At 42.2% G+C, this 26,429-nt stretch overlaps 1 protein-coding gene across 1 annotated transcript in view; it reads right to left on the reverse strand.

Moving 5' to 3' along the window:
* Nucleotides 1–26,032, reverse strand: part of stag2b (STAG2 cohesin complex component b) — a 34,670-nt gene extending 8,638 nt beyond the window's left edge. Inside the window, exons 1-30 of the mRNA XM_056295004.1 lie at nt 25,789–26,032; nt 23,709–23,809; nt 23,495–23,620; nt 23,332–23,413; nt 22,014–22,157; nt 21,737–21,833; nt 21,346–21,422; nt 20,884–21,088; nt 18,432–18,583; nt 15,962–16,035; nt 15,687–15,810; nt 15,508–15,606; nt 14,946–15,025; nt 14,616–14,723; nt 12,448–12,559; nt 9,317–9,434; nt 9,115–9,218; nt 8,866–8,958; nt 8,672–8,761; nt 8,349–8,552; nt 8,194–8,264; nt 7,794–7,881; nt 7,626–7,706; nt 7,418–7,510; nt 6,813–6,987; nt 2,893–3,032; nt 2,480–2,581; nt 2,214–2,362; nt 1,646–1,774; nt 1,184–1,410 (exon numbers count right to left, since the gene is read on the reverse strand). Of these exons, the coding sequence (XP_056150979.1) occupies nt 1,184–1,410; nt 1,646–1,774; nt 2,214–2,362; nt 2,480–2,581; nt 2,893–3,032; nt 6,813–6,987; nt 7,418–7,510; nt 7,626–7,706; nt 7,794–7,881; nt 8,194–8,264; nt 8,349–8,552; nt 8,672–8,761; nt 8,866–8,958; nt 9,115–9,218; nt 9,317–9,434; nt 12,448–12,559; nt 14,616–14,723; nt 14,946–15,025; nt 15,508–15,606; nt 15,687–15,810; nt 15,962–16,035; nt 18,432–18,583; nt 20,884–21,088; nt 21,346–21,422; nt 21,737–21,833; nt 22,014–22,157; nt 23,332–23,413; nt 23,495–23,538 (3,262 nt within the window). The 5' untranslated portion in view covers nt 23,539–23,620; nt 23,709–23,809; nt 25,789–26,032. The remainder of the gene's footprint in view (nt 1–1,183; nt 1,411–1,645; nt 1,775–2,213; nt 2,363–2,479; nt 2,582–2,892; nt 3,033–6,812; nt 6,988–7,417; nt 7,511–7,625; nt 7,707–7,793; nt 7,882–8,193; nt 8,265–8,348; nt 8,553–8,671; nt 8,762–8,865; nt 8,959–9,114; nt 9,219–9,316; nt 9,435–12,447; nt 12,560–14,615; nt 14,724–14,945; nt 15,026–15,507; nt 15,607–15,686; nt 15,811–15,961; nt 16,036–18,431; nt 18,584–20,883; nt 21,089–21,345; nt 21,423–21,736; nt 21,834–22,013; nt 22,158–23,331; nt 23,414–23,494; nt 23,621–23,708; nt 23,810–25,788) is intronic.
* Between the last annotated feature and the right edge of the window lie 397 nt (nt 26,033–26,429).

The raw sequence follows: 26,429 nt of genomic DNA on the forward strand, positions 1-26,429 counted from the left end.
CATTATCTTGAGGTTAAATTTGTTCATGAGTAGAAAAATAAGGGTTTTGACCCCTAATAGGGCACAATAAAGAATGTAAATGGATGGAAAGGATGAATGTAACTAGTGCCTTTTCAATAGCGACTATTAGTTAATTACAAGTTGATATCTAATATGTGACGACCCATAAGGGTCAATTGATAAGCAGTTTGGCATTTTCCCAGAAAGAAGACTAGTGACTAGTGCCTTTCAATTATGTACTAGTCACTAAAATAACTACTGTTTATTGAGTGTTAATAGTAAGAACGAAAGCCACTTTATTTTTGTCATTGCACAGGCGTTTGTTAACAATGAAATTTGTCTTCTGCATTTAACCCATCCTATTGCATAGGAGCAGTGGGCAGCTGCAGCACCCAGGGACCAACTCCAATTTTTCTTGCTATTGCCTTGCTCAGGGTCACAGGCAGGATAACATGCATGCCTTTTTAATGGTGGGAAGAGACCGGAACACCCAGAAAACCTATGCAGACATGGGGAGAACATACAAACGCCACACAGAAAGGACCTGGGACAGCCTGGGATTTGAACCCAAGACGTTCTTGCTGTGAGGCAACAGTGCTAACCACTGGGCCACCCTAGTAAAAGAAAAAAGTGACTTGTCATACACAAATTAGTAACTAGTACTTATTTTAATAGAACTAGTATCTAATTGTTTTTAGCAACCTAAGACTTTTCAATATTGACTGGTGACCGTCATAATAGTGACTAGCGTTTAAAAAATAAGTACTAGTATCTAATTTTTAGTGACTAGTGCCTTACAATGAATAAATTATAAAATGGCCTGCCCTAACGTCACATCTTACATGTTTTACTATTAACTTACCTATTACTTGAAGTTCATTTTAGTGACCAAGTATAAATGTGTAAGAATTTTTCCTTCTTTTCACCCACTATGCCCAGCTAATGTAAGTTCTGGACAGCTTGGTAACACCAAAAAAAATGTTCTCCCTGATTTGAGATCATGATTGTTCATCTTCTGGACAGTAAACCAGTGAATGTAAACAGATTAGTACAGTCAGTACCATAAAGACAATAATAAAAATCATAGACTCTGATGTGGTTAATGAACTGGGATTTGCTCATGACAAAGGCAGCAGCTCTGCTCATTAAGGGATTAATAATACAGTTACTTTGTTTCCTGTACCTTCTGGCAGCTTCCTTTTGGTTGCCGAGGTTCCAGCTGTAGTGGCAGTGGGCTTGGTTTTCTTTGAGCGGACAGAGGAGCCCCTACTCGAGTAGCCACTCATCACAGACATGGTGTCGTCGTCCCCACCAGCCTGCAGGGAGTTCCTGTAGGAGATGAGTGGGAGCCAGCAGTCCTCTCGCTGCAGTGCCATCTGAAACGTCATGAAGCGCTCCAGGTACATGTGGCTGGGGGTGTCAGATTGATAAGACAAGATGAACACACTCATGCAAGCATGCAAATACAAGACAAACACCCTGACATAAAACCAGGTGCACATTCCAACTGGTGTGTGTGTGTGTGAGGGGGGGGGGGCTCACATCATACGCTCACGCAACACAAACACCAGTTGCACCAGTTGTCATGAACACCTGTTGTTCTGAGGCACTAGAGATTCCAGGCTGTCAGCTCAGACAGACTTACACAGTCCTCTTGTCCTGTCTCATGAGCTTGGAGGAAAACTCGCTCAGTATGTCCAAGAAGGCCAGGTTGAGAGGAGGGTTTCCCTCTCCCTGGGGGCTGGGCTCCTTGAACGCAAACTCTATGCCATCCCTGGGAGACAGGTGGAAACAGAAGGAGAACAAGACATGGGTGAAAACGGAAAGGGTTACACGTACGGTTCCAATTTGCTCCTGCCTACGTGATGAAAATTCAAATCCCAGGATGTCATGCAAAATTATTTTTTGTCTGCACACTTCTGGATCAATCACAGTGATTTTCGAGTGCATTATGGCTTCAGAAAGGTTTTGAAAATCCTCGTTTTTACAATAAGAGTATTTTGTGCTCAGTGTGCGGAAATGGAAATTATCCAATTCAAAACATCCACTGTAGGGCTTTACCACCTAAGCCTCCGCAGAAGCCAGGGAAAATATACCATGGCATACACAGAGTCAACAGAGAACTGACGGTCATTTGTGTCAAGTACAACAGTTCCCAAACATAAATCCAAAAATGTATATGTGCAATTCAACAGGAGCAGAGCAGAGCTCACTTGTGTAGCATGGCGATGGCGTCTCTAGTTTTGACCTGGTCGAGGCCGAAGGTGAGGGAGAACCGTCGCGCCAGCTCTTTGATTCCACAGAATGAAGAGGACGAGCGATCAAACCCATGACCCAAGTCTGAAAGCATCTCATTGAACAACTAGGGGGAAGAGGAGGAGTGAGAAGATTCACTGTGTTAATGAGACAGAAACTGGAATTGTCGTCATCCAGGTAGCCTGAGAATTCTAAGAGGAGGCCTATGTCTGCGTATACTGACCTGCTGGAGACTGAGAATGAGGGTCTTGGCACACTGGATCTTGTCAATTTGCCGAGTCTTACTCATGGTCTCCTTGATAATGTCCCCATAGTCATTGTAATACTGCAATTACAGAAATACAATTCGAAATTTCAGTAACTCAACAGTAATAATTGTTCTAGGTCTCCTCAGTAACTGTAGCAGGTTATTCTATAGGTCATGTGGATATAAAGCGATTATTGCATGGCCACAAGGTCACAGGTTTGAACCCCCTGCTACTGCCTTAAGTTCTGTCATTGACCAAAAAGAGCCCTTTATATCCCGCTATGTACGATACTCAGATAAATAAACATTTTCAATACCGATCATTGCAAAGAAAGGTGACAGCTGCAAGTCCAGCTTTGATAAAAGGTAAATAAAAAGGTCAGTCTTACCCTCATATACTGTTTGAAGATGTCAGCCCCAGTCTTCATCTCCACTACACAGTAGATGATAAGCTTACAATAGGCAGCCAGCAGGTTTCTTCTCTTGTGCAGAGCTTCAATTTTCCCCGCCTCATCATCCTGCTGCCCATCTGATACATCAGGCACACAGAAAGAGAACATCAAAAACTTAAGTGTTTGACTTGAGTGCTTTTAAACAAATACACAAAAACTTTGCTCTTTAAAACTATCGTTTTGTGGGTTTTCTTTTCTTTTTTCTTGACTGCTTGGCCTGTTAGAAAGTTCTCAGATGACCGCAAGGTAAAAATCCTTGGAGAAGCCTAATACAGCCCTTTCTATCCTATAACCCACTCACTGGGCCTCTAGTCTCTAGGTGAAAGTGCATATGTGCCTCAAAGCTGCTCGTAACAGCAGCTCAACACCTTGAATAAGCCTATCACAGTCACACTTCTTTCCCCTCTCATTTGCTCTTTAAATGAAAATAATGACAGTAAGAGCATAAAATTTTTTCCTCTTCAATAACGTGCCTGCCACCCCCCCCCCCCAACTTCATAAATTCTGTACCATTGTTGGAATGTTTTTTCCAGCACCGCTGATGATTCTCTGGTCAAACATACAGCTTAGACAGCGTTTGTTCACACAACAGGGAATAAAGCAGAAGGTGCTGTACCTTCTGTCTTATTCCTCACTCATGTAGGATGCCTTTTATATCATAAACTACGATATAACTCTATCTGTTACTCAGTCATTATTTTCATTGAGTATTTCAGCTTTCTTAATTATACACATGACAGCAACTCACAGCTATTGATCTCATCATGTGAAGGGACTGAACAAAGTTCCCTTATTTCTGTTGTTCCATTTTCACTTGTCATTCCAGTTTAGTTTGGATATATGTGTTCTTGTAGTTTTTTGGATATGTGTTTTTGTCTGTGTTGCACTGCTGTGGGCTGGGGGAAACGAGATTTCATTTCATTTCATGTACTTGCGTACATGAAATGAAATGACAAAGTGTTCCTGATTCCTGATTAAGATATGCCCTTACTTCTTACTAGTTTACGCATAAAATCTCACTTCAGACAAATGCCTGCCATTAAAAAGTCTCGGGATACATTCCTTAAGATTGATTGTAAATTTTAAGTCAACCTGCGCATCACTAAATCAATTTAAACAATATTAAAATAGAGCTTTGGACCAATGGGAGCGATCTAACTAAGAGGGTTCGTGACTTGCCTGAGGTCAGATTGGTATAAAATTAGGGAAGTTTTGTTGGGACTTAAAATAACAAAAAACAAAACTTGAGTTGTCAGGGAATTCTATTCCCTTCCAATATCTATTTACATATCTAACTAGCTAGCTAGCCATCTATCACGTTTGATCTAGGCCGTGCTATTCGCCCCTTAAAAAAAAAAAAATCATAAATGACCTGCTAGAAATTTATGCATGGGCCCAATTGAAGAACGACCAGGGAATAAAATGAAAATGTTCTATAATAATAAATATTATGTCAAAGCTTGTTGCTTAGGTGTTAATTCTTGTTTCAGAGGGTGATGCAATTAACTTTTCAGAGCATTCAATGGTTAAGGCCACAGGAAAGAAAAGAGCACAGCAAAAATAACACCACTCGATTGGCAGTTCTTTTTAGCAGTGCTAATGTTGTAATAGAAGAGGGTGGAGAGAGGTAAGAGATAATGAACAGATATTGACAAATGCCGTAGAGTCCAGAGAGATGGAATAAATGTACACAGACTGGTTAGGTTTGGACTAGCAGTAACTCTGCATCACACCAAAGATGGTGCATCATCGCAGCACAGCTGACACACCAGCCCCAATTTTCAAAGCTCCTCTGTGACAAAAATAAATCTCTTCTGCACAAAAATATTACTTTATCAAGGTGTAGCAATAAAAATAATCTAATCAAATAGGCTATGTTTTTAAACAACTGAAAAAAATATAATCCTATAATCCCCTTTTGTTTTTTCTGTCTGTAACTACCGTATTTCCCGGACTACAAGTTGCACCGGAGTACAAGTTGCACTCAGCAAAAAATATCGCTTCGGAGTATAAGATGCATTTATTTATATGGTGGTACAGTAGTGATGCACAAGTCAGGTTTTTTTTTAATACCCACACCCACCAGACTCATTATGTGAGCCAATCTGCACCACCCACCCTGCTAAAATATGCGTTAATTAACCACCTGAACCCGACCCGTCCCGCAAACCTTCAAATTTAGCTTAGGCTAGCAAAGTGAGCAGTATTGCAATATTTCATTTTTGGGCTGTTTGCCCAGCATAATACACTGATTGCAAGGAGAGCCTATTGTATCTTAGCCTCATAGCATCTGGGTCTACTAAATAAACAAGACGAATTGTTCCAAATTGCGTTCTTTATTGTTGAATAGCAGCAGATAACCTATCATTAAAGACATGAACTGTCTCTCTTTTTCGCTCTCGCTCACACACACACACACACACACACACACACACACACACACACACACACACACACACACACACACACACACGTGGGAAAGCCTCTTCTTTCTTGACATTGAAGACATTGAAGGTGGACTAGAAATGCACAGCCTAGCCTATTGCACGCAATTTTTCTGTAAGTTATTTATAACTTACTCTGAGCAATGCTTTGTCACTTTTTGACCCGCCTGCCCGAACCCATGATATTTTCTAGTAAGCTTTGTGGGTCAACCCACACTATCTAGTGGCCTTAGTTGAAACAAACTGTATTCGTCCCACAAAATTACATTTTATATAAATCGCTTTGGAATATAAGTAGCAGGACCAGCCTGATGAGTAAAAAAACAGCAACTTATAGTCCGGGAAATACGGTATGTGTTTTTATTTATGCTGCTGCCTGTCTTGGCCAGATCTCCCTTGAAAAATAGATTCTTAAACTCAATGGGACTCTCCTGGTTAAATAAAAAAAAATCAAAAAAATCCTAAAGACCATCAAATTGTCTCATTGCCTGGTGAAAACATTCCTGTCTGGGTCTATACATGATCAATGCTCTATATTTTCCTGACTATAGCAGCAAAGAAGAGGCAGCAAATGTCCAAGACAACAATGAAAGAATGTGAGCACAAATGACACGTTGTTATGATATGTTATCAGTTGGACTATTTGCTGTGGTTTGACTGTATTTTGTAGGAATTCATAAGCACCAGAAACAGACTGAACATTGAAATTGTGCCTCAATTGTTTTGCATAGAATTTCTACGCAACTCCTGTTGGTGGTAGATATAGAAGGCAAAATGGCAGAAAAGAAATACCATGATAAAGGAAAATTGTTTGTTCACCTGGGGGACTGGCATTTAGTTGAAAGTGTGTTAAGTCCTGGGGGGGGGGCTGATTTAAAAGCTTTATAACGAAAATTAAAAATTGTATCGCACAACAAAGAGGAAGCAGCTTTATAGATGTGGAAGTGGAAGTTTGGTTGGAGCAGCCACATTCAGACAGCAATTTTGAGTGGAGCAGTTATGTCAATAAGGCAATAATGATGATATATATATATATATAAGAGATCCATTTATCCAAACCGCTTATCCTGCTCTCAGGGTCGAAGGAATGCTGGAGCCTATCCCAGCAGTCATTTGGTGGCAGGCAGGCAGACACCCTGGACAGGCCGCTAGGCCATCACAGGGCCAAAGATGAATTAATGTGTTGCTAATTATGGATTACTCAATAGATGCTATATTTAGTGTGTGGGGGGGGGGTCCTCCCCTCAATAAAATTTCAAATTTGTTTCCTTGGTGCATCTATTTTTTCTTTTTAAATTGACACCAACATTTATTTATTTATGTTTGTGTAGCAATACATTATATATAGTTGGACACTTTTCCTGTCTGTGAGAACATGGCATGGGCAGTATGTGTGCTCATTTGCTTCTGTACCTGTGCTGTTTGTGTCATCATCCTGGTCTATGAAGACATGGTTTAGGATGAAGGAGAGTAGTTCAGACTGCAGTGAATCCTCTGGGGAATAGACCAAGGGCTCCAGGTGCTCCCTGCCACCAGACACCATCTGGTGGCTGAAGATCAACAGCACATCACATAAGATGGTGAATGCCTACAGAGGGAGGGAAAAAAAGAACAAACTGAATCAAGTGGACATCACAGCAATATCTGTATAACATATGAGCATGATCTGACCTAGAGTACCAGGACAATAACACCTGTTCAAAAATTCAAATTGAAAAAAAGAAGTGAACAAGCCATCGGCATCAGGGCTCTTAGCTTCTGAGGTCTGACTGAGGAACTTGCAATGGCTGAATCAGCACCATCTTTTAAAAATGTTTTATCACACTTGCTTTAATGCAACAATCTTTTATTACCCACGTTTGCCCTCTCTGTGTTTTACACATATTTTCTGCTTAACTCACAAATTTTTAAATCATCTGTAAAACCATTTGTAGCTGTTTTGAAAATAAATTAAAATTGAGACCATTATTATTTCTAGATCAGCAGCATGTAGAGTTGTGGTTTTAGATGCCACATACCTGTTCTTTGACAGCTGTGTTGACATTGGTGAGGTAGCGCTGACACATCATGCAGAATGCCCTCATCTGTTTCCTCAGGGTCACCAGGTCCTCCTGATTAATAAACAAAATGGTAAATTAGCTGTGAATATCATACCAGTGGTCAGACTAAATATATGTTTTTCTTATTAATACACAAAAGAAAGAAGCTAGCTCTAGCGGTGCTCACCTTTCTTGAGCTACCCTCAGACAATTTGGCCAGGTGCCACAGGATCACATAGTGGGTACACTGCAATGAGTGAATCACTATCTGCTCACACACACAAAAGAAGTAAACAATTAGTCAGCATCAGACAGTTAACATAAAACTTGTGGATGTATGTGTATATACACTAACCTGTTCAGGCATATCTCCATTCTCAATGCCTGTGTTGAGCAGCTTGAAATTGCTGGTGAAGAGGTCCCACTGAGACAGGTCATGAGCACTTAAGATGGGTAAGAGGAGGTAGATGTCAGTACACACACACACACACACACACGTGTGTGTGTTAGCTATAGGAAAAAAACGTTTGATACATAGCAGTATTAAAGTTTTTTCCCTACATGTATCTTAACATTCCACTCCTCATTTGTTGAGCACTTTTATCAACACCATTGATGGTTTCCGGAAAAAAACAAAAACTGATATATATATATATATATTCGCATGAGTTGTATTGACAGAAGAAGAAATAATGTTCAGGAACCTTGGGTCTCAAACATGAAAGAAATGAAGGTAGCGGAAGAATTTCCCATACTTATGAAAGGCCGTGATCCTCTTCAGAGTTGAAAGAACCGGGTAAGCATCGTCTTCATCAGCATCTTCGCCCTGGAAACAGATTGTGTTACAACATTTTTTGGGCATTGTTTACAAACTGTATCATTGGCATCTGTTTTGTCAGTTCTCTGTTACCTCTTGCAGGAAGTCCTCCAGTAGTCTGTTGAATTTGTCTACCAGCTCGTCCAGCAGCTGGGAGCGGGCAATGTCTACCCTATTGAAAATTGTGAACTCCTCATTGCAGAGGGCGTGGTAGGTCTTGGAGCATGCCTCCAGAACTTCAGTGTCTGTATGCTTCTCCACTATCTCCCTAATCTGGCGCAGCAAGGATTCAAGATGCTGAGGAGGAAAGAATGGGAATTATTTTAAGGTATGATGAAAGTATATGGAGGCATTAACCTTTCTGATTTTATGTGCCTATGTGATCACTTTGTTTGCATCTCTAGAAGGTGTCTTACCTTCTCCAGCCTTCCTGTGGTGTAAATTTCTAGGTCAAAGAACTGAGGCAGCTGCAACAGGTTGGTCACCTTCTCTGCATCCACAGCATACTGCATTACAAGCACAAACATGTAAGGGACTTTTCTGTTTTTGAAATACTGAACTCAGCAGCCAGCAGCCTAGTGCTACCGAGAACAGCATATATGTAACACACCTTGGCCAGTAGAGGGGGCAATGACACTGCAAACAGCTCTGTCATCCTGGTTCGGTCATCGAGCTGAGTCTTCTTCTCCTTGGCTGTCATTACCTGATAACAGACACAGCAAGTCAGTTGGACCTCTCCACTCATTTCCAGCCTAAATATGCTCATCTACCTCTCTCATTAGTATTTGCAAATTTAAAAAAAACAACTGTTCAAACAACAACTTGCATATACTGTTGAAAGTGTCTTTTTCTATTTTACCCTCTTTCCTGTGCCTCTGCCCACAGGCGGGTGGCACTCAGCAGCCTGGCGCACAGTGCACAGCATGATCTCAATCAGAGCTGTCTCCTGTCTATCAGTTAGAGCTACAAAGGACAAGAGACAGAAAAGGAAGGATAGATCATTTTTCATTCCATTGTTCTTGACTAAGGGTAGTGCTAGCTAATGACACTTAATGTCCTACCTTCCTCTCCAGGCAATGGGTCATCCAACAGTAAACTGGTCATACACTCCCAGTCCTTCAGTAGCTCTGCACCACACTCCCACAGTGAGTCCACCAAGTAGGCTGCATGCTCATGGAGCTAGAAGAAAAGACACATCCTGGGTCAGCATGGATCAGGGTTCCCACTCTTTTTAAGAAATAATTTTCCAGCACTTTTCAAGGACATTTTCCATGACCTTTGCTTGGATATACTTGAAGAACAACACTTGCTTGAAGAGACAAAACCCCCACAAAGCTTTTGGACCAGACTGTTTCCCCCCACCCTGAAGCACTGTGTCAATCAGCTGGCTCTAGTGTTCAAAGACATTTTTAACACTTCACTTGGATACATGCCATGTACCAGCCTGCTTCAAGAGCTCTACTATCATCCCCATTCCCAAAAAAACAAGGACCACAGGACTCAATAACTACAGACCTGGCGCCCTGACCTGACCTTTTGAGTGCCTTGTTCTGTCCCATCTTAAAACTATCACTGACCCACAACTAGACTCCCTGCAGTTCATCTACAGAGCCAACAGATCTGTGGACAATGCAGTTAACATGGTACTCCATCCTCCAGCACCTGGACTCTGCAGAAACATACGCCAGGATCCTGTTAATGGATTTTAGCTCTGCCTTCAACACTATCATCCCGGAACTGCTCCAGAACAAGCTCTACCCACTGCACATGACTGTCTCCACCTGCAGGTGGATCACCAACTTCCTATGGGACAGGAAGCAGCACGTGAAGCTGGGGAAACACGTCTCTGACTCCCGGACCACCAGCTCTGGTTCCCCTCAAGGCTGTGTCCTTTCCCCTCTACTCTTCTCCATGTATATGAACAGCTGCACCTCCAGTCACCAGTCAGTCAAGCTACTGGAGTTTGCTGACGAAACCACCCATATTGAACTCAACTCTGGTGGGGATGAGTCTGCCTATAGGTGGGAGATTGACATCTGGTGTCCTGGTACAGCCAAAACAACTTGAAGTTCAACACTCTAAAGACAGTTGAGATGGTTGTGGACTTCAGAAAATACCCAGCCCCCCCCCCCATCACCCTGTGTGGCTCCCCAGTCGACACTGCGGAATCCTTCCGCTTCCTGGGCACCATCATCACCCAGGCCCTCAAGTGGGAGCTGAACGTCAGCTCCCTCACAGGCACAGCAGAGGATGTACTTCCTGTGGCAGCTGAAAAAGTTCAACGTGCTAAAGCCAATGATGGTGCATTTTTACACTGCCATCATTGAGTCCATCCTCACCTCCTCCATGACTATCTGGTATGCTGCTGCCACTGCCAAAGACCAGGGCAGGCTGCAGCATATCATTCACTCTGCTGAGAGAGTGATTGGCTTTAACCTGCCATCCCTCCTTGACCTGTGCACCTCCAGGACACTGAGGCGAGCAGGAAAGATCATAGCCAACCCTTCCTACCCAGGCCATGGTCTCTTCAAAACACTTACCTCTGGCAAGAGGCTAAGGTCTAAAAAAAAAAAAAAAAAAAAAAAAAAAAAAACCCAGAACCTCACGCCACAAGAACAGCTTCTTCCCTACAGCAGTAGGCCTTTCTAACAAGCCCCCACACACCCACAGATCCTGACATTGCCCCCACCCACCCATCCTCCCCCTTTTATCTTCCCTAAACCCTGCATAAAACCTGCACTAACCTGTAAATAACTTATTCTGTAAATCTACTAGTACTACTACTACTTTCGGCTGCTCCTGTTAGGGGTCACCACAGCGGATCATCCGTTTCCATCTCTCTCTCTCTTTTTTTTTTTTAGATGACTTTTTTTTCCTGTATTTTTTTTGCTTTAGTTTAACAGTGACAGTAGAGAGAGACAGGAAAGGCAGGGGTGACAGAAGGGATTACAAGCAGCAAAGGGCCCAGGCCGGATCCAAACCCAGGCCGCCATGGCAAGGACTCAGCCTCACGTGGCACGCACTCCACCAAGTGTGCCACCAGGGCACCCCCCGGTTTCCATCTCTTCCTGTCCTCCACATCGTCCTCTGACACACCAGCCACCTGCATGTCCCACTTCCATCAACCTCCTCTTTGGCCTTCATCTTTTCCTCTTGCCTGGCAGCTCCATATTCATCATCCTTCTCCCAATACACCCAGCATCTCCCCTCCACACATGTCCAAACCATCTCAATCTTGCCTCTCTTGCTTTGTCTCCGAACTGTCCAACCTAAGCTGTCCCTCTAATATACTCAATTCCTAATCCTGTCCTTCTTCGTCAATCCCAATGAAAATATTAACATCTTCAACTCTGCCACCTCCAGCTCCACCTCCTGTCTTTTTGTCGGTGCCACTGTCTCCAAACCATAAAACATCGCTGGTTTAACTACCATCTTGTAAACCTTTCCTTTAACTCTTTCCTGGTACCCTTCTGTCACAAATCACTCCTGACTCTTCTCCACCCACTCCACCCTGCCTGCGCTCTCTTCTTCACCTCTTCTACGCTGCCTGTTACTTTGAACAGTTGACTGCAAGTATTTAAACTCATACGTCTTCATCACCTCTACTCCTTGCATCCTCACCATTCTGTTGTCCTCCCTCTCGTTCACGCATGTATTCCATCTTGCTCCTACTGACTTTCATTCCTCTTCTCTCCATTGCATACCTCCACCTCTCCAGGCTCTCCTCAACCTGCACCCTACTCTTGCTACAGATCATAATGTCATCCGTGAACATCATAGTCCACAGAGACTCCTGCCTGATCTCGTCCGTCAAGCTGTCCATCACCATTGCAAACAAGAAAGGGCTCAGAGCTGATCCTTGATGTAATCCCACCTCCACCTTGAACCCATCTGTCATTCCAACCGTATACCTCACCACTGTCACACTGCCTTCATACATGTCCTGCACCACTCCTACACACTTCTCTGTCACTCTCGACTTCTTCATACAATACCACACCTCCTCCCTCGGCACCCTGTCATATGCTTTCTCTAAGCAACTCTTATTCTGTAAATAACTTGTTAAAATTCTAATTGAACTTTTTTTAAATACAACTCCTGCCACCCAGTGCCGGGCATCAGGGGCTGCCATGTCATCTCATGTTAGACTCTGAACTGGTGTTGTGGATGAGTAAATGAGAAAGACGTGTACCTCACTCTCTAGGAAGAAGAAGACAGTGGTCTTAATGAGGTTTGCATTCGGGCTCTGTCTGCCTCTCCTCTTGGGGGCACCCTCCTCCTCTGGTTCCCGCTGGCTGAACAACCTAAGGGGGAAAGGTGCACATGTTAAGCACTGTGTCTCATATTAAAACTATAGGGATGCACTCAGTAGAGTGCAGATCTCTGCCATGCGTACACAGCTCCCTTTCTCTGGTGTTTGAACTTGGCAACAAACCACCCCTTTTTTTCGAAATACACGCACACACGGACAGAAAAAAGTGTTTTTTCTGCCATTATAAGACTTTTGCGCAGCGCCCAATTCAGAAATATGGGGGGGAAAAAACAAGTTGTTAATATGCAGTGCTCAAGCTAAAAAAATCTACCTAATAAAAACACTTTGTCTGTCTGTCTATGGACATGGAATGACAGAGATCAGGCCATCATAATTTCAAAGCCCGTATCAAAACACTTCAAATGTGTTTAACTGTCACGGTTTTCATGATATAAAATGAATGAAGGCTGTTCTGCTGATTCACTTTTCATTCTAAAGCAATAAAACAATGGTAAGAAAAGACTTCAAATGTGTTTAACTGTCGGGGATTTCATGATATAAAATTAATCAAGGCAAATGGCTGCTCTGCTGATTGACTTTCATTTAGGGCTGTCATATTAGATTTTCACTACATGACTGTCGTGGCCAAAAGAATTCACTAATGATATTATCGCGATATCTATAGAACATTTGAGAAAAAAAAAAGCTATCAGTCAAGTTCATCTTTAACTTCGTTTATTGTGAGTTTTGTCTCTTTTTTGGCAAACTAATTACACTCAAAGAGTGTAAGGAGGTGGAGAGAGTCTGCAACCATAACTGTACAAAAATAACAATTACGCTTAATGGATAGTGAAAAGGCAACCAGATGAACTGATAAACAAAAGATCCACAAGGCCTAAAATCTGCCAACAATACAATGTCAACTGAAACAAAATCATGGGGAGAGAATTTGTGTGAGACCACAGGTTGACAACTCGCCACTCTGATATACTGTTGATTTAATGTCCACTGACCATATCCTTATATATTTTTTTCCTCTTTCCATTTTTCATGACATGATTTTGTGTGGCAGTAGTAGCCATACACATTTGTAGTAGCTAGCTAGTGTAGTGGTTTGACCAAGTTTAAATCAGTCTGAGTCAAACCCCACAAAGGTTACATGCATTCAGAATACACATGACCCCTTATTTTTTACAACACAAACAAATGTATAATTAAGTGTAAGGAAGGGAAATAAAACACTCAATTTAAATAAACTTAAACACACCAACAGTTAATTTTCAAAGGTTATATTAGAGCAAAAGGGAAAGAAAAAAGACCATGCACACGGTTGCCTAAGATTGGGCAGCGATTTACAGCAGCATTGGTTGAGTGAGCTAGCGAGTGAAGGAGGAGAGGGAGCGGCGGTAGCGAGAATAAACTTTTTTTCAAAAGTTTTTAATCACTGCAACCACGAGAGGTTCTTCATCATACACTCATAACGGCACAAAATGTTTTTAGGCTGATAAATCCAGTAGTTTGTGAGATTAGCCGCGGACAGAAAGACATGCCTCGCGCACACACACACGGCCAAATGCATAATCCCCTCCAGGCTATTGCCTGGCTGAGATAGCCAATCTCCAAGCATCTTTCAAACTGTCAACACTAGCAGTATCAAGCTAAATAACAAGTTTAACCTTAGGCTCAGTTTACAATCTAAACCTGTAAACTACAATTTCCAGCGGAGACATAACATTATTCCAACTTCAGACGTCTAAAAACAGATATTCTCAAAACAAAATAATCACTAAAGTAAAGATTAACTTTTTCTCCTGGTAAGCATGCAAACATGAAAGAGAAAACAATGTTTCCTTCTGAACAAATTAGTTTTGTTAAATGATATTTAACTCACCACTTTCCTCCATTTTGAGAAAGTTGGAAAATGGGATGTTTCTTCTTATGAATTACAACATCACCTTCTCCCCTTGCTGAACTCTACTCTTTTCCTAACCTGCTTCTACTCTTATTTTCCAGAGATCTGTCTCTCCCTGTTTTCAACAGAGGAATCACAACATTGTCTAGCTGCTGCTACATCAATCACCCCAAAGTCAGATTTGTGTATGACATACTTCTTGAAGAGGAACTCTCCAGCTGCTATGGCAACAGGTCTGTGAGCAGAGTAGACAAGGTGATATACACTCTCGCAGTCCTCAGGGCTCAGCACCTCATCTGTACTACTGCAGAAACAAACAAACAAACAAACAAACAAACAAACAAACAAACAAACAAACAAATCATATAAAGTATCAGTAACCCTGGGGTTACAAAATAGTTATAGGTAATCTTGCTAGTATGAGAAAAACATTAAATCTACTGAATATGTTATTAAATGCATTGCTTGCCATCATGTATATGTTTTTGGTTTTACTGCAATAGCTGTAATCAGATGAATGACTTACTGTAAGACAAGAGTGAGCAGTTTTATAGCCTGTACTGCAACATCATACTCTTTGTCAAGAGTCATTGAGACAATGCGGTCCTGTGCAAAAAAAATAATGCAGCATTAATGCACATTTTCCACCAATAATTTTCAATTATTTTTCCATGACTTCTCCATAACTTTCAGCTAAATTTCCATGACCAAAAGAAATTATTTTTTGAGCTTCAACTGAAGAGAATGTGAAAGCGAGTCTACATTTCAAATAATGTATATGAGGCGCTCAACTCTCAAAAACCTTTGCTATCCATATTCTGTACCTGTTGCATTTGAAGCCATTGATTCTTGAATATGCAATTGCCTGGCATACTTTTAACACTATGTCAATTATTCATGACAATTATTCATATGACAAACTATGATAAATGCTTGACTATGACAAAAAAGTTTTATGACTATGACAAATCAAACGATTGATTCAATAGTCAGATTAATCGAGAATAAAACAATTATTAAACACATCTTTATGTGAGCTAGTGTATTCAGTTGGAAGGTGTTACTGTTGTCCAGCAGGTGGTGCTGACCTTAAAACGACTGGTGAAGAGCTCGAGTCTCGTATTGAGTTCTCTGTTGTAGTAGAGACCCTGTAAAGCTGTCAGACACTTCAGACGCACTTCGCCTTGCTGGAAAACAATATAAGGTTAACAGTCAGAGAGGCTCACTTTATATGCCAAGAAAAACTCAAGCAACAGCTATAACTCACCTTATCATGCATGGTCCATCCCACATACTTAAGATAGCTGTCGTTGAGGAAGGCATCGCTGTAGAGTTTCATCCACACTCCAATTTCTTCTATACAAATAGCCCTGATTTCTGCTATTGAATCACTGTCAAAAGATTACACATACATGTGTTGGCATCTCCTCAGTTGAATAAGACCATCAGAATTGTTTTTTTACAGTAGCATCAGTAATAATACAGATAACTTTATGAGTGTCATTATTTCACCACTAGATCTTGAAAAATATAAAGCCATACCGGTATCGGTGAACAAACACTCCTTTGAATATTGCATTCATCATGTTTTCAATCTCATCTTGATTTTCTTGGAGCTAAAAAAAAAAAAAGCATAATCATTACCAAAACATACGAACATCATTTTAGTCGAACGATGAAATTGACAGAGCCACTAAATGGAGTAGTGACTTGGAGGCACTGTAAACATAACGAGATAGTGTGTGACAGCCAACTATGCCACCATGCTGTAGTACGGCCAGTGAGTGAACTAGCAGATGGATGCCCAGTGGGACCTGCTGTTACATAACCCAATAAACTGCCAAAGCTAGCTGAATTACACCCAGCACTAACATGTTCAATGCCAGTCCAACACCAAAGTGTTGCAGTGCTAAAAATGGAGATAATTCATTGTCACAGCAGATAAAAATCCACCCCCCCCCCAAAAAAAAGAAGAAAGAAGCTATTTCCTCTTGGAACTGAGATTTTGGCATTGAGTGGAATTTGAGTGCCCCTTTTCCCCCCCAATTTAACATGCAGACAGATATAGCCTTAAATAACGCCTCTTTCAACATCCCAAGTGCACTGTAACTCATGAAATACAAACTTGAGTGTCTCGTTATCTGCAAATAAAAACAAAGTGTCAATCAAGTTCATAAGAAATTTGCAAGTAAGGTTACTGTTAACAAAAGCTGAATGAAGCCAGTTTGTATTAACACATGATTGTTTTTACATTTAGATGCGTTTACTAGGCTGTATGCCCCTACAGCCATATACACTAATAAGCCAAAACATTATGACCACCTGCCTAATATGCTGTTGGTCCTCTGTGTGCTGCCAAAACAGCACCGACCCGCCGAGACATGGACTCTACAAGACCCCTGAAGGTGTCCTGTGGTATCTGGCACCAAAACATTAGCAGCTGATCCTTCAAGTCCTGTAAGTTGCGAGGTGGAGCTGCCATGGATCAGACTTGTCAGCCTAGCACTTCCCACAGATGCTGATCGGACTGAGATCTGGAGAATTTGGAGGCCAGGTCAACACCTTGAATACTTCATCATGTTCCTCAAACCATTCTAGAACAATGTGTGCAGTGTGGCAGGGTGCATTATCCTACTCAAAGAGGCGACTGCCATCAGGGAATACCACTGCCATGAAGGGGTGTACCTGCTCTGCAACAATGTTTCGGTAGGTGGCACACGTCAAACTGACGTCCACGTGAATGGCTGGACCCAGGGTTTCCCAGCAGAACATTACACAGAGCATCACGTTCTCTCCACTGGCTTGTCATCTTCCTACAGTGCATCCTGGTGCCATCGCTTCCCCAGATAACGGTGCACACGTACACGGCCATCCACGTGACCTAAAAGAAAACGGGACTCATCGGACCAGGCGATCTTCTTCCACTGCTCCAAGGTCCAGTACAGATGCTCTCGTGTCCATTGTAGGCGATTTCGACAGTTGACAAGGGTCATCGTGGGCACTCTGCCCGGTCTGCAGCTACACAGCCCCATACGCAGCAGGGTACGATGCAATGTATGTTCCAATACATTCCTCCCGTAACCAGAAATAACATTTTCTGTGACTTGTGCCACAGTAGACTTTCTGTCGGTTTGGACCAGATGGGATCACCTTCGTCGCCCTTGCACATCGATGAGACTTGTGTTCCCAACACCCTGTTGCTAGTTTGTGGTTTGTCTCTCCTTGGACCACTGTCAGCAGGTACTCATCACTGCTGACTGGGAGCCCCCCCACAAGCCTTGCCGTTCCAGAGATGCTCTGACCCGGTCTGGCCATAACAATTTGGCCCTTGTCAACGTGACTCCGGTATTTACCCCTGCCCATTTCTCCGGCATCCAACACGCTAACTACGAGAACTGATTGATCGCTCACTTTTTAATCTACCCAGTCCTTGACATGTGCCCTTGTTTGGAGATGATCAATGTTATTCTATTCGCCCGTGAGTAGTCATAATGTTTTGGCTCATCAGTGTATGTACTTCACAAAAATCAGTTTTATTAACCAAATACAATTTGCACATACAAAAAATATAGGCAACACAGTTCGCTGTTCTCAACTGCATAGTGTAAATATATAAGTAGTCCAATTATGATAATCATTTGGAAATTAATCTTCTCAAACTCAAAGAGGCATAACAGCATGTGTTTCATGAGATTGTAGCGCTTATGAAAAGTTTATGAACGTATGTTTTTTAATAGATTTATTGCAATGATGTGCAAAACTTGCAAAATGTTAATCATAGCTGGCAAATTCAAAATATGAATCCAGGATTATACAGAGAAATATCTATGTACAATTATTGGATAAGGAGAACATTTTAACAACTTCTCTGAGGGAAAATCCTCCCATCCAAAGGAAAAACGTCATTCTTAATAGCACAAACACTAATTTGTGTATTTGTAAAAGGCTGGTTCTATTTTTTAGTGAAAAGATTAAACTAAAGCTTGGAATATGCCGAACTGGCTAGCCTCACCTCTTTACGTTTCTGCAAGAGCAACTCCAGCCGGTCGTTGGCCCTCTTAGCCACCATCTTGTTCCTCTCTGCCTCATACTGGCGCTGGGTATTATCCATGTTGATGCTCAGGTTCAGAGCTACATTCACCAGGGCTGTCATAAGCTTCATGGCTGCCAAGGAGTGAAGCCAGTCAGACATAAAATGTTTGTATGTTTGATATATACATATATATATACTAAGATAGATGTAGGAAAAAACTTTAATTCATAGTTTTTTCCTACATCTATCTTAATATTCCACTCCTCATTTGTTGAGCACTTTGATCAATACCATTGACGGTTTGCGAAAAAAAAACAAAAAAAAAAACAAACAAAAAAAAACGCCCCCCCCCCCATATATATATAAGTGCTCAACAAATAAGGAGCAAAATAATTCAATGAGTCAAGCAAATTCTTTATGAGACAGTACAAGCCTGTTTCATGCCATAATGATGATAGCTTATGGCATGAGACAGGCTTGTACCGTCTCATAAAGAATTTACTTGACTCACTGGATTATATACAGTGGTGTGAAAAAGTGTTTGCCCCCTTCCTGATTTCTTTTTTTTTTGCATGTTTGTCACACTTAAATGTTTCAAATCATCAAACTAATTTAAATATTAGACAAAGATAACACAAGTAAACACAAAACGCAGTTTTTTAATGAAGGATTTTATTATTAAGGGAAAAGAAAAATCCAAACCGACATGGCCCTGTGTGAAAAAGTGATTGCCCCCCCCCCCCCCGTTAAAACATAAATTAAGTGTGGTTTATCACATTTTTGGAAAGCTGAGTTCAATTTCTCTAGCCATACCCAGGCCTGATTACTGCCACATCTCTTCTCAATCAAGAAACCACTTAAATAGGACCTGCCTGACAAAGTGAAGTAGACCAAAAGATCCTCAAAAGCTAGACATCATGCTGCGATCCAAAGAAATTCAGGAACAAATGAGAAAGAAAGTAATTGAAATCTATCAGTGTGGAAAAGGTTATAAAGCCATTTCTAAAGCTTTGGGACTCCAGCGAACCACAGTGAGAGCCATTATCCACAAATGGCGAAAACATAGAACAGTGGTGAACCTTCCCAGGAGTGGCCGGCCGACCAATTTACCCCAAGAGCGCGGCGACGACTCATCCAAGAGGTCACAAAAGACCTCACAACAACATCCAAAGAACTGCAGGCCTCACTTGCCTTAGTTAAGGTCAGTGTTCATGACTCCACCATAAGAAAGAGACTGGGCAAAAATGGCCCGCATGGCAGAGTTCCAAGACGAAAACCACTGCTGAGCAAAAAGAACATAAAGGCTCGTCTCAGTTTTGCCAGAAAACATCCTGATGATCCCCAAGACTTTTGGGAAAATACTCTGTGGACTGACAGGACAAAAGTTGAACTTTTTGGAAGGTGTGTGTCCCATTACATCTGGCGTAAAAATAACAGCATTTCAGAAAAGGAACATCATACCAACAGTAAAATATAGTGGTGGTAGTGTGATGGTCTGGGGCTGTTTTGCTGCTTCAGGACCTGGAAGACTTGCTGTGGTAAATGGAACCATGAATTCTGCTGTCTACCAAAAAATCCTGAAGGAGAATGTCCGGCCATCTGTTCGTGACCTCAAGCTGAAGCGCACTTGGGTTCTGCAGCAGGACAATGATCCGAAACACACCAGCAAGTCCACCTCTGAATGGCTTAACAAAAACAAAGACTTTGGAGTGGCCTAGTCAAAGTCCTGACCTGAATCTGATTGAGATGCTGTGGCATGACCTTAAAAAGGCGGTTCATGCTCGAAAACCCTCCAATGTGGCTGAATTACAACAATTCTGCAAAGATGAGTGGGCCAAAATTCCTCCACAGCGCTGTAAAAGACTCATTGCCAGGTATCGCAAACGCTTGATTGCAGTTGTTGCTGCTAAGGGTGGCCCAACCAGTTATTCGGTTTAGGGGGCAATCACTTTTTCACACAGGGCCGTGTAGCTTTGGATTTTTTTCCCCCCTTAATAATAAAGACCTTCATTTAAAAACTGCATTTTGTGTTTACTTGTGTTATCTTTGTCTAATATTAAAATTTGTTTGATGATCTGAAACATTTAAGTGTGACAAACATGCAAAAAAAAAAAAAAAAAATCAGGAAGGGGGCAAACACTTTTTCACACCACTGTATATATATATATATATATATATATATATATATATATACACACATACATACACACACACACACACACATATATTTACTTGACTCACTGGATTTTATATATATATATATACATATATATATATAGTATGTGTGTGTGTGTGTGTTTCTTTTAACAAAGTTACACACACACACACACACACACACACACACACACACACACACACACACACACACACACACACACACACACACACACAAAAAAACAGATTCCCCACACATGCACTCATTCCTGCTTACCTGCCAGTGTTGAGGTGTGTCTGAAGGCTCGGACTTGGGAGTCTGACAGTCCAGTGAGGAGGGAGATGACCGTGTCCATCATGTATTCATCATAGATAATGCTGTACTGACACTGGCGTACAAGCACTGCGATGAACTCACAGAAACTAGATTTGAACTTCTTCCACTGAGGCCCTGCTATGGTTAGAGGGTAGTCACCACTGTCCTATATATACCATGGAAAAAACGGAGATTGTTAGTAAATGCTGAATTTGTACATGTAGTGATATGTATGCGATTTACCTTGTACTCATTATTTGCTACTAAGTCTGTTGTGCATGTGTAATTTTACTAATTCCTCTCTCTTGTATTAGGTAAATTAAGTGATTATGTTGTGTTGCCTTGGGTAGAGCCCAATTTATGTGGCATGAGAGTGGTTTTACAATTGGTATGGTTTGATGATACTGAAACAGCTGTTCAAACCTCATCAAACTCTTCTGTCATTCGTCTGATGATCTCAGAATTCTGCATATTGCGGAACATCTCTCCACTGACCACACCTGGGGAGACACAGATTAAAAAGACAAAAGGTAAATCTTCTAGCCATTGAAGCAGGCTATCTCCTTAACCCACATCAGTGACTAGTGAGGAGGGATGGGGAAGAAAGATTTCTGAGGAGTAGTGTGGGATATATCGCTTATTTTCAAAACATTTAGAATAACTTTATACAATGGGATGGCACTCACACACTCACACACACACACACACACACACACACACACACACACACACACACACACACACACACACACACACACACACACACACACACACACACACACACACACACACACACACACACACACACACACACCTTTACATCCGGAACACTGGATGAAGAAATTGATGAGATCTAGGAGAGCAACATCTCTGTCATGCTTGTAGGACTCAATCCAGTCATCCACGACAGACTGTGGGGATTAAAAAATTAACATGAACAAGAATACATCCCACGTAGGTTGGATTTCTATTCCTTGGAACATTAGCAGGGTAACTAAACATTTAACAACTCTAGCAAATGTGACTCAGAATGTTAAGGTCTTTTAATGAGGGAAAAGCTGATGTAAGCAAAATGATATTGCTGCTTGTACCTGCATTGCACTCCTGCCCAGCTTTACCACCTCAAAAAGCATCATGTTTTCCATGCCATTCTCCTGGTGGTGGCCATTTATCCGGCCTGCTCCCTTCCCTCCTTTACCCTTCTCCCCTGCTGTCTTCTTTCCCTTCTTTCCTCCCTTGAATGACATGGCAAATAGAGGGGGGGAAAAAAGAAAGAAAAAGAAGATATGTGAGAGTCCAAGTCCAACAAGTAGATATCTTGCACAGGCCGAAGAAGCATTTATTGCCATGTCAGGGATTGTCATTCCCTCTTCACATAGATGGCCTCTTTAGCTCCCCATTCAAGTCACAGCAAGTACATTGGGGTAACTAAACAGATGCTGGCCAAGAGAATGGCACAACACAGGAGAGCTAACGCGTCAGGCCAGGACTCCGCAGTCTACACCCACCTACAGGCCAGTCGCCACTCTTTCAAGGATGAGGATGTGCACATCCTTGACAGGGAGGAATACTGGTTTGAACGGGGAGTCAAAGAGGCCATTTAAGTGAAAACGGAATGACCATCCCTGAACCGAGGGGGGGCCTAAGAGTACATCTGTCGCCATCTTACATCGCTGTGATTGCAAACATCCCCAAATCCTCTGTGAATAGTACAAATGGCCATTGAAAATCTAGTTAATGGGTCACGCTCATATTTGCTAAGAAACTGATCGTTGGTTTCGGTTGTTATACAACTGTATTGTTTATAAGGGTGGAGATACCTGCAGTCATTTTAGACTGAAGAGGTAATTTAGATGAGTGATGAAACATATCTGTCAATAAACGTTGTATCCAGATGAACTGATTCAACTTTCTTTGATTTTCTTACCTGGATCATTGAGCATGCATAAAGACATTTCTCGTGATGACATGTTTTTGCTTCCAAAAACGAGTCATGGATTGTGGAAGCATTCTAAATACTAACAGCTAATGTGGGTAGATGTATGCTTACTTTTTTCAAATTTAGTTCACGAGAGCAGATATGATTTGCAGAAAATAATGTCCTCAGGTGCTGAAAACCATAAGAAAGTTTGACAACAGGTATATAGACCTGGAGTACCTCTCCCCTGACAGACTGATGTGAATTTGCCCACTGATGACCAGCACTGTGACAATAGCACAGTGAAGAAGAAGAAAAAGGACATTTATTTCAATCGCTGAAATTAACAACCCTTTTGTAATCCTTACATATTTTGTCCTAATACTGCATATGTAACAGCATTAAAAAACTAATACTGTCTCATTTGACCCAGAGATCTCAATCCTCTATGAATGAGGCCTAAGAAAGTGAGCGTATCAAGTTTTCTGTACCTTTCCTTTGGCTGAGTTTGAACTCCTTCCGTCAGGATCCTCAGAGAAGTCTGTATCCGAGGAGAAACGAGTGTCTGTATCCCTGATGAACAAAAACAGTCTTCAAATTCACATCAGTTCAACTAACCTTAAAGAGAAACAATAAAATTAATCTGCAACTTACTGAGGGAAGGGGAACTCTGACGGTATTTCTGGTGCCGCTATCATTTCTGTAACATCTTCTGGATAACCTCAATTTATAACTGATTTGAGATCCTCAAAACAAAGGACATAAGAGGTCGCATGTGACCTAGAATAGGGAAAAGAGTGAATGAGAAAAATAGTTTCGCATCGTCATTTCATCAACATTGCATCGACATTTATAAGGGTCGGGATACCTGCAATCAGTTTAGATGAAGAGGTCACTTAGATGACTGATGAAACGTTTCTCTCAATAAACGTTGTGTCCGATGAAGTGATTCAACTTTCTTTGATCGACCTTTTCACAAAGACAAACATGAATGCAATGACAGCAAGTGAAATAGGTGTGCACATTCTCACTTAGCACATACTCTATGGAAAGCTTTGATGTGTACAGGGGGGGGGGGGGAAGTTTCACATGGTAACAGGGGGTGGACAGAAATGCCCCTGTCACGCTCAGCTATATGCCTATTGGCTCCCTTGCTCTGTTCATCCCCTAGCCCGCAGACAGCATCACACAAGGCAGAGCGATGGGTCTTCCTCCATGGCTATATATGGCAGTACCTTATCCGCCCCATGTATAGCTCAACCAATCAAGACAAAGTACCAACATCAACAAGAATCTGTAAGCTATAGAGGGACGATTGCACTGTTGTGTGAATTAAACAACACAACAGAAAAAGTTTTGCAAAGACATTTCCTTTCTTTGGCGAAAAATTAATGAACAAATGTGTTTAGCACCCAATTTTAAAGACTGCTGTTGGATAAGTCTAAAAAAATTAATTCATTGGTAGCTATGATCACTACAAAAGGTAAACAGACACTCCTCCCACTTTAGCTTTATCCCTTATCTGGGTGTGTCTTTCTACAGTAGTAGTGCATACAGTCGTGACACAAAAAGTGTGTCATTCATACATGATAGCTCAATTTCAAGCATCAGGCAGATATTCTCAAAAACTGCCTGTTGTACATTAAAGACAATGAAAGGACAGTCCTTGGCACAACATTGTAACGTTTGTGAGCACAGGCAAGATGGGGAGTTTTGGTAAGCCTTTACAAAAATAAAACCAAAATCAACCAAAGCCAAATCTCACCCTATGACCCACGAGAGTGACTGACACGTTTTAAGCATCTTAAGATTTAAACGACTCCAGAAAAGTTTGACCTTAAAAGGCTTGACGTGCCAACTTCCCCGATTGTGTTGTAACATTGCATGACAAGTAGACTGGATTCTAGGGGTGTTGACTGGAAAGTGGCGCCAAACCCGACAGTGTGTGCTGTAAAACTTGTTAAGTCGACCTGAGAGACTCGGCAACTTAGAATTATTTCAAAATCAGATCCTCGTAAAGTAGACTGCGTAGCAACGATGGCACAATCTGCAGCCCTGTTTCTACCACCACTACCACCACCACCACGGACGACGAGGCTACGCTCCTCGACGGCGCCTGTCAAAATTGACACCGGTGCGTCGTTGGGGCTAGCGCTAACTAGCAGAGCAACCTCCATGGACTACGAGTACGATCCGTTTCCGAGCATCAGTTAGATCCAGTTTCACAAAACAATGCAACTGGACAACACTAGCAAGTCGTGCGGTGCCAATCTTGACCGGCGACGGAAAAGCAAACACAACGGCGTTTAATAAGGATCACTCGTAGCAAGCTAACACCGACAAACGTGAGTTAGCCCATAATAACAAAACAACGCGAGCTACTGCTACTGTACTAGCGCAAGCTGTTAGCCAGACGTAGAATAGTCCATTTTGCTGCCGACAACATAAAAAAGGCTTCCGTTGCCTTGATCATGGCATAATTTCCACGAGAAACATCAAGTAATAATAAAGATATCTGCCACCAAGTTGGAAACCGCGAACACTCTAGCTAGCTTTTAACAAGAAGTAGTGTTAACGTTCCCTAAAAAAAACATCACGTCCTTGCGTCCTCCATCTTGCCTCGGGAGTCCCAGCAATGTATTGCATAAGCGACAAACACTTTGTTTACAAATATGTAAAAGTACAACTCATTGGTCAGAAGCGATGAAACGCGGCTTCTCGGCTACGGATTAGACATTTCCCGAAACGAGGTGAAAAACACAGTTAGCAAGCTAGCCACCGGGGTAGCCGTCAAGCTGCGAGCTAGCAGCAGGCGACTCGGCTCAGGCAGACATCCGCGCTCTGCGCTCCACCAGCGCTAGCCTGGCTAACGAGCGGGCTAGCTAGCTAGCAAAATACAAATCAACTAACTTCCAGATTTGCTCTCCGCCATTTTACAGCTAACTTACCTGGTTGTAAAATTCAGTTCCAGCGGGATATCAACTTTTACTAATCTTAAAAGGGGCCCTCTCGCAAATTCAACTCGATTCGCAGAAAGAGTTTGAAAGTCGCGGTCAGAGGCGGTTTCGGACGTTCTCTCTCTCACCCCGCTTGCTCCGTAGTTCGGTTTGTTGTTTCGACGACCTGGTGGGGAGGAAATTCTGGTGCAGAGCTGCCACCTAGCGGACAAAATGGGCGCCGTCAGCTTTCGCCGGGAACGGCCTGCTATCTAGTGGCGGCCAACGAGGAGTACAACACAACTGTCAGCCGAGGGGAAACGGACCGTGTTGAATTTAATTTGCCCTGCAAAAATGTAACGAGCTCCTCCGTCGTTTCTCCCTCCTCCCCCCAGTATTTTCCGCCTCCCTCCAGCATATCGTCAAGGCAGGAACGGGTATAATGACGCGCACAATAGTTTAGGGTGAACTCTTCCGGACGTTTTACAACAGGACGAGTTTTAAAACGGCGCAAGCGAGAGACGGGTAAGAAACGTCCTGAGCCGCCGGGTCTAGAGTCGGGTCTGAGCCAGCTCCCCCTTGTTTGGCAAACGAGACGCTTCCATACGGGACTCAGCGACGGACTTTGCCTGCTAACAACACTGCCAGCAAAC

This window comes from Lampris incognitus, chromosome 1 (assembly GCF_029633865.1).
Source record: "Lampris incognitus isolate fLamInc1 chromosome 1, fLamInc1.hap2, whole genome shotgun sequence".
In the NCBI taxonomy this organism is placed as follows: Eukaryota; Metazoa; Chordata; class Actinopteri; order Lampriformes; family Lampridae; genus Lampris; species Lampris incognitus.